Raw genomic sequence first — 13,577 nt, 5'->3', positions numbered from 1 at the left:
TCTTCCAAACCGCTGGTGCGGTGTCATTAAAATCTTGGATTTCATGTTCTAAAACAGATTACCTCCTTTGGGTAAATTAAGATGCAATGAGCCTACTGTAAAATGACTTCAAAACAAGAAATACAATAAACCACAATATAGCGGGGCGAGGGGGTGGCTCTGTATGTACAAAGTGTGAATTCACTATGATAAAAAATATATAATCCTAACTATATATTTTTTTTTAGGCAGAGGCTGCAACGATTTTTTTCTGTATCACGGTATTTTCTTTCATTTCATTTTCAAGCAAGCTAAAATTGACAAGACAATTTGTCCTCTCATTATATCGTCATACCCTGTTATATTTTCATGTCTTCGCTGAAGCACAGCACGCCAAAATGGAAAACAAGTCTCTCATCACTTCTCTGCAGTTGTTTACCACGTTTTTCACTTACGTATGCTGCTTCCATCTCATTCACTGGCACCTCATTGATCATCTTCCCGGCCTCCTCACGATGCAAATTAAATCCCAGTCATTATTTCAGGTGAGGAGTTACAATCGTGCAAGTCCAATCAGCTTACACGAGGCGTATACAAGGCAGACAATGAAGGCTTCAATGTTGTTTTTCATTGCTTTCATCTGCGCACCCCCTCCTGAGGTCAGAGCAATGACATGTCAGATAAACGCCTCAGACGACAGCAGCTCTGATGGCGGTGTCAAGTTCAGCATCACCAATGTCCCCAATGAGGTGTTTTTTTTTCTGGTTTAGCACAAATGTTTATTTCCTTTTCACATCTGAGTTGTTGGATTCAATGGGGACAACAAAAGAAGCTAATCGAATTGTTATTTGAATGCCCGTGGGCACTCACACTTGTACTAATAATAATAATACAGTCAGCAGATGATCAAGGTCATGTTAGAATGTTGAATCAATACTCAGAGCATGACATTTTCTCAAATCAAAGCAAAGTGTCAAATTTACCAGATGCCATCTTTTTGGAAAATGCAATGTAGCTTTTGGAACTTATTGCATTCAGGCAAGTAAGCTATCTTTACAAAGGCAGTAATGATCAGTTTTTGATTGATAATGAGTGTTAACCAATGACACTTTCTTATTGGACTTTTGTACAATTGTACCAATGCTGTGGCTCTTGAGTGTTTCAGTATATTTCACTCCAGGGCTCCATTTCAATGGTAATGTAATTTAATGTTAAGGTACATCGTATGCATTTTTGATATTTTAATATTTGTGTTGTTCCACCCTCGAGGTTCACAAAGTTATGTAAAGGAACGGTCCCGTGTTCCAGCCTCAAGATACCAATGGCCGCATGTCAAGGTTTCTGGGTATGTTGTGCCAATACGTAGCTTCAAGAATTGTTTTGACGACATGAACGTTGAGTTATGGCACACACACTTTGCTTTAATATGACTTACATCAATATAATAAGATTCACATGGCCTTAAGTTAATATAAAGCCTTGACAAAGCATACATCGACATTACAGGGGTGCAAAACTGCATAAATTGTTGCCCTAAACTAGAATTGGATCTCAGGCTAGCGAGGAGTCGTGCTTGGTATGACGCCTAGTTTTAACATATTTTTTTTCAGGGTTTTTTTTTCTACATCAATATAATAAGATTCACATGGCCTTAAGTTTAATATAAAGCCTTGACAAAACATACATCAACATTACAGGGGTGCAAAACTGCATATAAAACTAGAATTGGATCTCAGGCTAGTGAGGAGTCACACTTGGTATGACGCCTAATTTTAACATTTTTTTTTTCAGGTTTTTTTTTGTTTCAGCAGAGGGCATGAAGACAAATACCAAGCAAGTCATCCCAACCTACGAAAGCTGCAGACAGAAGGTACATTGTGACGGATATAAGCATCTGACAAGACACGTCAGGTAAAATCTTAAGTGTGTTTTGACAGCAGCATTTTTTTTTAAATTTAGGGTTTGGAGCCACTGGATCGGTAGATGGCGGCTCCTCCACACAAAATGGATATCCTCAGAACAGACACCTTCGACAAGCTCACCAGACCTTGGACAACAATTTAGGTACAGTATATGCTCAAAATATCAACAGCGATCCCATGTAAAGGTTTTATTGACAGTTCGATACGGTTTTCGGTACGTAGCGTGCCAAATGATTCAAGAACGGTTCGATTATAAAGTGGAACGATTCAGTTCGACTCAGTGGGGTTTACGATTCGATTTGAGATGGTACGGTTCAGTTCGAGTGGGTATGTTACCAATGAATTTTTCGGTGTCATGTTACCTACATTTCAATGATCCTGTCAGCAACGTAAATGTGCCATTTCGATGTCGAAGATGTATCTCTCCAGAAGAACACGAGATGAGACGTATCTTGATATATTTTCAAAGTGGAATGATTCCTTTCTACGCAGTCGCATCATTTAAATCAAAAACTGATTTAGCGCTTCAAACCATCTTTGCTAGACCACTTTTTTTTTATCGGTTAGGCCTATGATAAAATATAGGCAAATGAAACCATACGTTTATACGCATGACAGTTTAGCTACTTCAATTGAAGTTGTTTACTTATGAAATGCTTTTACTGACAGCCTCATTCACTACAACAATCACAAATTCTACTTAACACGCGTGGCGTGTTTTGACCCTGTCTAGATGAAATGGCAGATGGCCTGAGCCGTCTGAAGAAACTCGGGTTGGGTCTGCAGTCTGAGATTGACAGCCAGAATGACCTCATCGATTCTCTGGGCAACAAAGTGGACAAGATGGACACAAAGATCAATAACACAAACCAGCAGATTAAAAGGCTCAAATAAAAATAAAAAAAATTGCGACTTTAGACCTCACTGACATCTTACAAGTCATCACTTGATTTTACATCATGTCCTGATCAAGAAAATACTTGCAGAATATGTTTTGTTTTGGGTTTTTTTTTTTTTTGCTTCATTTGTATTTGTAAATGTATGTCCCTCCCCCCACTACCAATCCTAACATATTTGGATTGTGTGCAGCAAAGGAAATACTCCATGTTCGTAAATTTGGAAGTGGTCTTCATCAGTCTATGCACATGCATCTCTCTAAATATGAATATTGTGTAAAACTTCGATTCAGTCAAACAATATGTACGAAAAGTGCTGCCTTACAATTATATATATATATATATATATATATATATAGTTTTGTTTTTTTTTTTTAGAAAATCTATATAATGACTTTCAGCTTTTTCCAGCAGGTAGGACCAGCAGTGTTTTGGGGTATTGGGAATACTGACCGGGAATCTGGTTGGGTATAATGGTTTAAAAATGTCATAATTTGTTATAAATAATACAGATGGAAAACACACTATTATTATTTAATGCTATTGGAACAAGACACTTTTTATATATAGTGCCACACCAAACGACAGTATCTGAAGAACTAACAAACCAATCACAACTGTCTGTGATTACTAGACTACAATAAGAACCAATAAAGTGAGACAAATTGCTATTTTTACAGCCTTCTATCTTACTCTAATTTGGAAGGAAGCACCCCTTTTGGATGATATCTAACCTGGAAATACGGAGAAAGGAATACTTTCTTTTTGCATCCATCAATCTCCAGGTAGCAATCTGGTGGACAACTTTGAGCTACAGCTCATCCATCTATCAACGTCAAATGGGAAATCCAGGGAATTGTTTTCAACATCGGTTTCCCCTCAGGCTATCACGGATTCTTATTTCCTGTCTGCTTCGGCCACTAACTCTTATGTCAATTCATGACGCATCAGCAAGCTCTTGTGCTCTGTCTACCCGACAACCCCTGCAGGGAGTCAGCACATGCATTCGGCTGCTTGAGTGTCGGAGCCATTACTGTATGCCCACCCCTGGCACATACACACGCCCCTCCTTTTGTCAAGTGGGCTTGCTTTCAACTTCTCCACTCAAACCACAAACATGTTAATAGAATCCATATCCGTAACCCAGTCACAAATGTGCAACACGAATCTACAAATGTAAACGTGTAACATAATTTTTGAGGGGGAAAAAACGGAGACCGTGATTCGAGAATCTCACCCACAACAAGTAACTGCTGGGCAGATTTGCTGAGTAGATTTAGTTATGATGCCAGCTATTAATTTCAATTATCAAGGCAGCTGGAGAACAGAATAGAACGAAAGCAATTTGTTCTGTACAGTATTATACTGATAGAAAAACCTAGAATATAAAAGGTTAGATTTTTAGCTGTACATGAAAAGAAACTGGAACTTATATATTGGGTAACCCAGCCTTTCACAACGATAAATTGAGTTCATGCGCAATCTTGCAGGTCAAACCTTTTTTTTCAACGGAGACGCTACGGTCACGTGACCAAGTGGCGCAAATCCTCTTGGTTCATTCAGCATCTTTGGTTCAAGGCAAATACGAATGACGTTGACATTCCTGCTAGGTGTGATTTAAACATCCATCCAGACGAAAATGACTTTGAATTGCCCCTGAGGATCGTGTTTTTATTTTGTTGCCGAAAGAAACAAATGGACATCAACAAAATAATTATGTACATTTTAGCAAGATGTCGCGCGTGAATTTATATATGTTGATGGTGTTGGTGATGAGCCACATGACACTGGCTGCAACTAAGAACGTTTCTATCGACCACTGCTATGGGGCGCGATTTCGCAATGCGTTACTGGAAAAATTCAACTTTGGTGGAGTGTTCATTGTACTCTACGGGCACTTTTTCTGCTTCGCGGTGAGTTTTTGCAAACCCTCCAACTCCCTCGTCCTTTGAAGGCTAGCTCGTCTATTTTTCTTCTTCGCCTCATTGTTCTTGTTTTAAGACTTCATCTTGTTTTGGTGATTGTTTTAGGGGGGTTCTTAGCGAGACATAGATGAAATCAATATATATCGATCAATAAATGTTCTACCTCTTATCAAATATAACTCCTTGGAGGAATTTAAATGCCTACCAATTAGCACTTAATTCTGTTGTACTTGCAGCTTGTGTTGTGTGTGTTCTGCATTCGTGTAATGACCGGAGGCTGGGGAAATGTCCCTCAAGAAGATCCGTAAGTGTCATAATGTCATGTACCGCTCTTGTTTTTGTTTGCTTTTACTATTTTCGTGGCATACGAAATACAACATTCAACAAACTCTTGGATCAGGATCACGATTAAGTGCCTTTATAGTGTCCTCACTCAGTCACCATTTAAGTGTAGCAGAATAATTAATCTCTGACGTTTTATTCTAAGTGGCCAAAACATTTGCACATACATACCAATACAGTGCAGTGATGTCTCCTAAAATGTGTTTCCTTCATTTTATACCAGTTGTTTCTACATTGTGCGTAAAACGTTGGTAAAGAAAACAAAGTCGTTTTGTTTACCTTTTGTATTTCCATAATGCAATACAGGTATTTTGCATGTCCCAGAAATTGCCTACCATCTTGTCATTATGGTGTAACTGCCACTTTAGGAAACCCTTAAATGTTTTAAGTAACATTAGTATTAGCATTTTGTATTTTATTGGCGATAAAACAACGACTAGTTATGAAAATAGGACCCTAAATGTTAATACAGTATGAGCCAAAACTTTATTACTTACCATTGTTCACCTTATAAACAAGCTCACGTACATCATTTTGCTATTCTCATGTACAGTATATTATTTGCTTGCAGTTAATTTATTTGAGGGTTAGGGAGTGGGGATGGGCGCATGATCAATTTTGAAAGTTACTTAATAAATTGGGAAGGCTTAAAGGAGGCATCTTGTTGTGATACAGTAATACCTTTTGTTTTTCTTCCCATATTCTGGTGGTGGCAAATATAGTAGAAATATACTTTTATAAAAAAAAAAAAAAGTATTGATTTCACTCCTTTAGTAAAAGTTTTTAAAAATGTACAACATTTAGGAATCATCAAAATAAACACACCAACACACGTGTGACATTATGCCAATTCAATGTGCTTGTACATACAGCGCGCTGTCTAACGTGGATGACACGATTGATGATGACAGTGACTCATCCTCATCTTCCAGTTCACCTACCCCTCAACCACACATGGGTTTTAAAGATGCAGTAAGTTGGTTGAAACGAGACAAATGAGGAGATATTGATGCGAGTTACCCCTCAAAAGGATGTTTTTGACATTTCTGTTCTCTCTCAAAGCGATTAATGTCCTGGGTTAATGACATGGTCCACATCAGGTGAGCGATAGTCAATATTTGAAAAAAAATTATTAAATTCGTGAGTCATACAATTTAAACTGGTTCCCCAGAATGGGATGTTGATTCTATTACTGTGATCTCACTGCAGTGAAAACGAGATAAGGAGGAAGTGTGAGGAGGATGTGATTAATTATTTGTCCTTCCAGCGTCACATCATTGGCCTGTTAATAATTGTGACTATGTTGTCTATGGGTGTCATCTTTCCCTTGAATTATGCTGGCAAACGTTTTGGTAAGTTTGTGGGAAATCCTTTTACAATTGTCTGAATACTCGTTTATGCTGATTACGGTGGAACTCAAGTCAAGGCCATAGTTTCAATGACAGAGCACTCGAACCCTGGCACCAATGCCATCGTATCCTGAGTTTCATATCAGTGGAAGACTCACTGTGTGCATTGGCAATTTGGCAGACTGCTCCGCGCCAACCTGGGCGTTCCGGCACAGGGAGGGGGTGTGGAGAAGTGCCCGGCGCAATGACAATTTGGTGTCAGTCGATCGAAACTTATACGCCTGCTCAGACCGTGTCTAAATACTGACGCAGCTGATCAAACACAATTTTGAATTTGATCAGGGCACAGGCAGACAGAGTCTGACATTCATGGACCTGTAATCAGACACATGGGACAATTTAAACGGAATGAAAATCAGCCACTTGAATGCGGATCCGCCAGCCTGCGCTCACCTGCAAAATTACCAACATCGGGTCTAACTTGCCTCCACACGGAGATAAGCCGCTCGCCATCCCCGATTCACACTGGTCATGAAAATTGAGCCCAGTCTGTTTTGTGATGCTTGTTGACTGAAGTTTTTACATTGTAAATTAAAGTGGTTTCATTTGTTCCAACTCAACCCAACTTTAAAATCAAGTTTAAAGTTATTTAATCATAGGAAAATAACAGTTTAATTTGACTAAAATCAAGTAAAAGTGCTCTCCCATGGAAGACGTTTGACAGAAGAGGTTACGGAAACAAAGAAAAGGAAGTTTACAGAGCATCACCGGTCACCTGGTTGTGATTTTTTTAGGTATTGCTGGAATTAATGAGACATTTGGGTTATTTCATTTATTGTTTTGCTCACATCGTACTGAGCTGCCAGGTTTTCACTGTTACTCAATAAAGCCAATGTAAAAGCAAAAGACAATTAATGCTAACTGAGCCAATACCTTTTAGGCATATTTTTCCAGAACATTTGGGTTGAACTTCAAATGAGACCACATTTACGTTCCACATATTCATTTGGGTCTATTAACATGCTTGAAAATCTCCAATGCCACCTTGATGCTATTAGGCTTGTTTTGCTTCCGCAGAAAAGGACACTCATTTTGGAAAATACACGATTGCAAATATGAATAGGTAAGTTCTTCATCATTTCATTGGGATGCGCTACATTCCTCTGTCATTATATCCCTGTCCCCGTTTTCGCTCACTCAGTGAAACAGGTTTGTGGGTGCACAACCTCTTTGCTGTCCTCTATCTCATCCTGACGGTGTACAGCATGAGAAAGCACACGCACAAGATGCACGACAGACAGGACGACATGGTGGGTGGCTCGGTCAAAGAGAGTTGTTAGAAAAGCACCCTCCACTCTTTTTGTCCACCAGTGACTCACCGTGGCGACCCCTGATAGGACCAAACCTTGCAATACCAACCACTTAAAAGCTTCACATTCCCATAGGCGAATTGTACGTTGTTGGTGATTGGAATCCCCACAGATGCAGAAGCAGTGGAGATAAAGCATCACTTTGAGTAAGGACCGTTGAGGATTTTTTTGGATATTTCATTTTACAGGTAATACGTATTTGACCAAAGCCCTAGTGGTAATTTCAGCCGTTAGCTTTTATTACAGTAAGTTTGGATATTTCATTTTACAGGTAATACGTATTTGATGAAAGCCCTGGTGGTAATTTCAGCCGTTAGCTTTTATTACAATAAGAAGTTTTTTTTCATGAATCTCCCCTTGTTTTTTTTTCCGTCAGGCTTTTCAAATCCCAATCCAAAGCTCTTTAAATTGTGCAGGTGGAAATACAGTATTTCTGCCTTTACTTTTCAACAAAGCCAGGAGATAATTTTATTATATTTTAGTTTTCACATGTAATTTCGCATTTCTTCCTGGAAAATTATGAATTAACTGCTATCCCTCCAGGGTTTTTAAATCAAGTGGACATATGTTACAATATCAGTCATTCAGTGTCTTTCAAAATGCTTTTCCTCATGAGAAGCGACACAGTGCATCACGTAGGGTGAGATACTGGAAAAAAAACTGCTAACTAGTGCCGTAATTAGTGGAATCTGCCATGTTTGATGAAAAGCACAAGAATGGTGTTGACAATGGAGTTTTTCAATGTTTTCCCCTTTTATCGCTTTACTCTTTAATAGGGAGGCATATGAATACTGTACTGTGGAGGATGTACGGATCTGTTACGACTTCTCCAAGCTGTTGGAACTGTTTCATAAACGGTAACACATAACTTCTTCTGACCGGTTGATCATCTTTGTCCTGATTGTGCCTGAACAGCGCTTCGACTCGGGTGATGTTTTGTGCGCAGGAAGAGGGCAGAATGCCAAAAAAACTTCTACCTCGATCAACAGGCTCGGGGCAACACCACCATGATGACCGCAAACTTTTGTCAATATTTACGGTGTTTCAAACATTACAAACAGGTGAGAACGGTCATGTCTTCATTTCTACACCAAACTGCAGGGCCTGATATATGTTCTCTGCTAGAGCTGATGTTGGTCAATAGCTGATACAATGTGTTGAAAAGTTCGAGCAGCAGGAAGTATGCTTTGATTGTATTTTCCTTAAAAAAACAGGGAAAACTGGCTGAAAAAGGCCACACCAACAGGGAAACTCTTAAGTTGTCCAGAGATAGATAACCATCGTAATTACTCACCGAATGGAGAAAACAGTTACGTGTTTACACACTACAGGCATACTCAATAGTGTGTGTGTAAAACGTAGAGAATTATACCCCGAAGGACTTGTAAAAAACAAACGAAAATGGCTTTGAAGATCCTTCGACATTTGTGACTTGATCAGGCAAACCGCTGAGCAGAGTGATACTGAGAAAAATACCTTCGATGAACTTATTTGACTCATTGTCCCTACCAGCAAGAGGCGGTCGAGTATTACACCATGCTGGAAGAATCGTTATTGAAGATCTTCATGGAAGAGAGGGAGAAAGTACAGAAGAAACATTTAAAAATGATCTTTGTCACTTTTCAGAATGAGGCCGTGGCTGAAAGGCAAGTCCTGTTTCATAAGCCGTACCACTAGACGCTCTAAAGGTGCTGGTGTGACTGATAGATTCGCGTTATCCGGACGCGTGACTCGTTTCAGAATTTTGAGGGACTTCAACGTTTGCATTTGTCATGGCTGTCACGTTGAGCGAGAGCCCAGGTGTTCTTCCAAGAGCGCCAAGCTGAGGACAGACAATTGGACGGTCAGCTATGCCCCTGATCCACACAATGTCCACTGGTAGGACGACTTCAGGGAAGCAAAAAAAAAAAAAAACCAAAACATGACTTGTGGTTTAGCTTATCGTCCCGCCGTGTCTGAACCGCTCTGTTTCACAGGGACCATCTGGCAGTGGGCGGAATCTCATGGTGGCTCCGCTTTTTTGCCATCAACTTTTTGCTCGTCATCCTCCTCTTCTTCTTTACCACTCCATCCATCATTATGGCCACTTTGGATGACTTCAATTTTACCAAAGCAGTGGAGGACCTAAACGTGAGTGAACAGGTTGAGAACTGGTCTTGGATAATGAGCTTTTTGCAAGCAACGCCGTCAATGGTTATGGAAAATATAGTTTAGCCTTTTCCAGTTAGTTGAAATAGGACATCCTTGTATTGATAGCCTTGACTAAACAGCTGATTATGAACATTTTTTTTCTCAAAGCAACACAAGCTCATGAACATTTTTGTGTTGCACTCTGCACATTGCCATCCAAACGCAGCTGTTTTAAGCTACCATAGGGTTTCCCAGCTACGTTGAACTCGTGTAGCGTTAGCTAGTGACTATTCTCGAGAAGTTTAGTCACAACACAAAGTATGCAGTCTTCACTTCACTCTGGATTACTGCTCCCAGTGACCGTCATATCTCTCTCCAAATATTTTGGAGTGGCCATCACAAAGACCGTAATGTGCAGCCAAGGCAGCCGATAAAACTTGGCTCAGTTACACCACTTTGGACACCATGTGTCAGACGCAGATGAAAAAAAAAAGCCTTTTTATATAGTGTATGTAAACTCTATAAACATCTAATACTCGTCTGATTCCTCGAGGCTATGAACGCCTCCTATTTTGTGCAATGGTAAGTCGTCCAGCCTGTTCTGCTTTTTTCCCCAGAATCCACTCATCACACAGTTTTTACCCACCTTCCTACTGTGGTTGTTCTCCACCTTGCTTCCTACCGTTGTCTATTATTCATCTCTTTTTGAATCCCACTGGACCCGGTGAGGTTCCACACCGCTCAATTTTGCATGTTCTGAGGATGCGCGACTCTCGATGTAGTCAAGATTACTCATTTTTCCACAGGTCAACAGAAAATCAAGTTACAATGCACAAGTGCTATATTTTCCAAACTTTAATGTTCCTGGTTCTGCCCTCCCTCGGTATTGGCAAGTAAGCATGTATTTATTTATTTTTCATTTGAAAACAGCGAATGGAAATGCTATGCATGAATACATTGTATTACTTGTCTTGTGCAATAAACCCTTTGTTGCAGTATGGAGTATTTTTTCGAATGGCTTTTTGGTTCTACGTTCTTGTCCAATGGGACACAGCGATTTGAGTAAGTAGCAAATGCATTCCGCATCCTGTAATCATATCCATTTTATTTTCTAACATCTCAAACAAATACATGTTCTAGCAGGGGTGCTTTTATTGACAATTACAGGTCTAAACATCGTTTGCCTTGAAGCTTTGTAAGCTTTCACCACATCAAAATTCTGCCCAAAAAGTGTGCCGTAGACATCTAAATATATATTGTGACTCATTAATAAATAACAAACTAAAGCTCAGATTAAACAATAATGCAAACCAATCCAACGATCTAACACTTCATATTTCTTGAGAAATGATGTCCCCACCGTCCTAGACAACAACAGACTGATATCCAATCTTCAATTCCTGCATAAAATTTTCAGGAAGCAGTTGCCTATCTATCTAGTTGACAACCTACAAACTAAAAATCTATTTGAGGAGTATCAGACTGGATTTAGAATAAACCATAGTACAGAGATGGCCCTGGTGAAAGTAATGACGTCCTTACTGCCTTGAATAAAGGCAGCACCTCTACTTGTGTGATTGGAACTCAGTGCAGCCTTTGACGCATGACCACCAAAATCCTTGTTAAGAGTATGCCATCGGTATTAATGACTTTCTGCCTTAAACTAGTTGAAATCATACCTGTCAGGTAGCCTACAATTTGTAAATATTGACAACAAAGAATGACCATTAGACTTGAATGTGGTGTCCCGCAGGCATCAGTACTTGAACCTGTATTCTTTAGTCTTTACATGTGTCAAAGTAGGTAGTGTTATTAAGAAACACGTAAATTCCCACTGATATGCCGAAGACATACTCTATCCATGAAACCTGAGGAAAGTAAATCAATGTATCAATCTTCAGGCCTTAAATAAATCAAAAGCTGGAGGACTGATAATATCCTACTTCTGAACGAAAACCTAAATGATTGTCCTTCGCCTCCATCACTCCAGAGCCAAAGTCTATAGTGTTATAACGGCGTTAAGACTCCCCTCTCCTGGACCAGGATTTAGTATTCAATAGTCACATCCAAAAAGTGTCAAGGACCGCATTCTTCCACTTGCGTGAATAAAATAAAAAATCTAATCTAATCTCATTGTTAGGCTCACTACAATGGCTTCGCATAAAATTTGAAATTGCATTTAAAATCTTGCTGACCGATAAAAATGATCAAGCACCACCATCCATTAAATAACTGCTGGTGCCTTACGAACCTACTCGAGCGCTACGCCACATAACACAAATTCACCTGTGGTCCCCAGAATCTACAAAAATTGAACAGGAGGTATAACATTTAGTTATCAGGCACTCGTTCTATGGAATCTCTGCTCCCTGAGTCCACCCGGAAGGCTAAAACTCTCTCGTTATTGAAGAGCAACCTTAAATCATTCCTGTTTTATAAAGCATATTGTCAGGGATGAGCTATAGCCTTATTCATTTTTTGTGGCTTAATGCCTCAAGTGTCAGACACTGATGGACTGATTGGATGAATGGACAGTTAGCTACATCACCGTCTTTCTCACGCTCGCTTGTGCTCTTGCTTTATCTCTCTGTCTTTTCTTTTCTCTACTCTCGAACCCAACCATAAAATCATGTATAATTTCTTCCAGGTGCGTGTTCCTTCCCGACACAGGCTCCTTCTTTGTTAAATGTGTCATTGCATCTGCGCTCACTGGTAATGCCATGGAACTGCTGAGGATCCCAGCTTTGGTGGTGTATGGCGTTCGCATTTGCATGGCTTGTTCGGAGGCCAGGCGGAGGAACATCAGGATGGTTAGTGTGGCATTTCGTGGCATTATGATGTAAATATGTGCTTTTGTTTTAGCAGCAGTAGTTGATGATTTACCTCTTGACAAAAGCCTGAAAAGCACTGGCTTGGAGGATAGAGAATTTCACTTTATGGTCACTTATTGTGTTGTGTTGGCCCACGGGCATAGTTGACATGGGACAACATGTTTCCCTGCTGGCCACCGCCCATTCCCACACACTTTTATACCCATCAAAGTAGTTAAATTCCTTTTCAATGTGTCCTAACATGAACACTGTGGGCCCACACGCAAAAATCATGGCAGAGCTGATCGAATTGCCTTGCAAAAGGCAAAATTTGCAAATATTTTTCCAAACATGACAAATGTGTTGATTAAAACTATTATATTTTATGACAAATGAATCATTTTTATAGTTACCGGCCACGGAGTTTCCATGTGGAGCGTCTTACGCCTGGATGATGTGTATCTTCACCATGATTATGACCTATAGCATCACCTGCCCAGTCATAGTCCCTTTTGGTAAGATTAGATTTTTCTTTTTTTTCTTTTTCACAATTATAATCTGGTAAAATGACGTTGAAACATACATGAGCAGTTGATCTACTACTGGTTCTTGAATCAAGTCTGCAATTGATGCTGTGTCCCAATTCATTGCTCAGTGTGCGAGCCAAACAGCTACTTTTTTTCCCCTCTAGGGAAAAATTGGGGTCACTTGGTGGTTGGCATCAGCAGCCACTTTCACACTGGCCATCGATGCTGTCTTTCATTTCACCGCCCCCCAGCTCGATGTCTTCTGTGGAAAGTACTGACACGGGATGTGGTGGTTAAAGTTAACTTGGGAATTTGATGGCTTTTGAT

General features: G+C 39.8%; 2 protein-coding genes across 3 annotated transcripts in view; both read left to right on the top strand.

Moving 5' to 3' along the window:
• Nucleotides 1–647: 647 nt before the first annotated feature.
• On the top strand, nucleotides 648–3,079 carry LOC109516116 (synaptosomal-associated protein 29-like). The gene is made up of 4 exons (XM_019870329.1): nucleotides 648–728; nucleotides 1,771–1,849; nucleotides 1,939–2,043; nucleotides 2,635–3,079. Exons 1-4 carry the CDS (start codon nucleotides 648–650, stop codon nucleotides 2,793–2,795), a joined length of 426 nt encoding a protein of 141 aa, XP_019725888.1. The 3' UTR covers nucleotides 2,796–3,079.
• A 304-nt stretch (nucleotides 3,080–3,383) lies between these two features.
• Nucleotides 3,384–13,577, top strand: part of LOC109516100 (CSC1-like protein 2) — an 11,587-nt gene continuing 1,393 nt past the window's right edge. Inside the window, exons 1-18 of one of the 2 annotated variants that reach the window (XM_019870307.1) lie at nucleotides 3,901–4,710; nucleotides 4,959–5,026; nucleotides 5,937–6,036; nucleotides 6,127–6,164; nucleotides 6,274–6,416; nucleotides 7,491–7,536; nucleotides 7,615–7,723; nucleotides 7,859–7,929; nucleotides 8,560–8,640; nucleotides 8,730–8,844; nucleotides 9,296–9,429; nucleotides 9,524–9,661; nucleotides 9,760–9,913; nucleotides 10,531–10,637; nucleotides 10,720–10,806; nucleotides 10,910–10,975; nucleotides 12,561–12,723; nucleotides 13,133–13,238. In XM_019870307.1, the coding sequence (XP_019725866.1) occupies nucleotides 4,531–4,710; nucleotides 4,959–5,026; nucleotides 5,937–6,036; nucleotides 6,127–6,164; nucleotides 6,274–6,416; nucleotides 7,491–7,536; nucleotides 7,615–7,723; nucleotides 7,859–7,929; nucleotides 8,560–8,640; nucleotides 8,730–8,844; nucleotides 9,296–9,429; nucleotides 9,524–9,661; nucleotides 9,760–9,913; nucleotides 10,531–10,637; nucleotides 10,720–10,806; nucleotides 10,910–10,975; nucleotides 12,561–12,723; nucleotides 13,133–13,238 (1,906 nt within the window). In that variant the 5' untranslated portion in view covers nucleotides 3,901–4,530. Of the gene's footprint in view, nucleotides 4,711–4,958; nucleotides 5,027–5,936; nucleotides 6,037–6,126; nucleotides 6,165–6,273; nucleotides 6,417–7,490; nucleotides 7,537–7,614; nucleotides 7,724–7,858; nucleotides 7,930–8,559; nucleotides 8,641–8,729; nucleotides 8,845–9,295; nucleotides 9,430–9,523; nucleotides 9,662–9,759; nucleotides 9,914–10,530; nucleotides 10,638–10,719; nucleotides 10,807–10,909; nucleotides 10,976–12,560; nucleotides 12,724–13,132; nucleotides 13,239–13,577 lie in introns of both variants that reach the window. The other variant, XM_019870308.1, reaches the window with a different exon arrangement.

The sequence above is a fragment of the Hippocampus comes genome, unplaced genomic scaffold, assembly GCF_001891065.2.
Source record: "Hippocampus comes isolate QL1 unplaced genomic scaffold, H_comes_QL1_v1.1 scaffold76, whole genome shotgun sequence".
Taxonomy (NCBI): domain Eukaryota; kingdom Metazoa; phylum Chordata; class Actinopteri; order Syngnathiformes; family Syngnathidae; genus Hippocampus; species Hippocampus comes.
The sequence above is the reverse complement of the archived record's forward strand: the minus strand, read 5'-3'. Positions and strand labels throughout refer to the sequence as shown.

What these genes read in the sequence shown, in the direction of transcription:
- LOC109516116 (XM_019870329.1), top strand. Translation starts at nt 648, where the DNA reads ATGACATGTCAGATAAACGCCTCAGACGACAGCAGCTCTGATGGCGGT. An exon ending in ACGAAAGCTGCAGACAGAAG is followed by an intron (nt 1,850 to 1,938) that starts GTACATTGTGAC and finishes TTTTAAATTTAG; the next exon opens with GGTTTGGAGCCACTGGATCG. An exon ending in GACCTTGGACAACAATTTAG is followed by an intron (nt 2,044 to 2,634) that starts GTACAGTATATG and finishes GACCCTGTCTAG; the next exon opens with ATGAAATGGCAGATGGCCTG.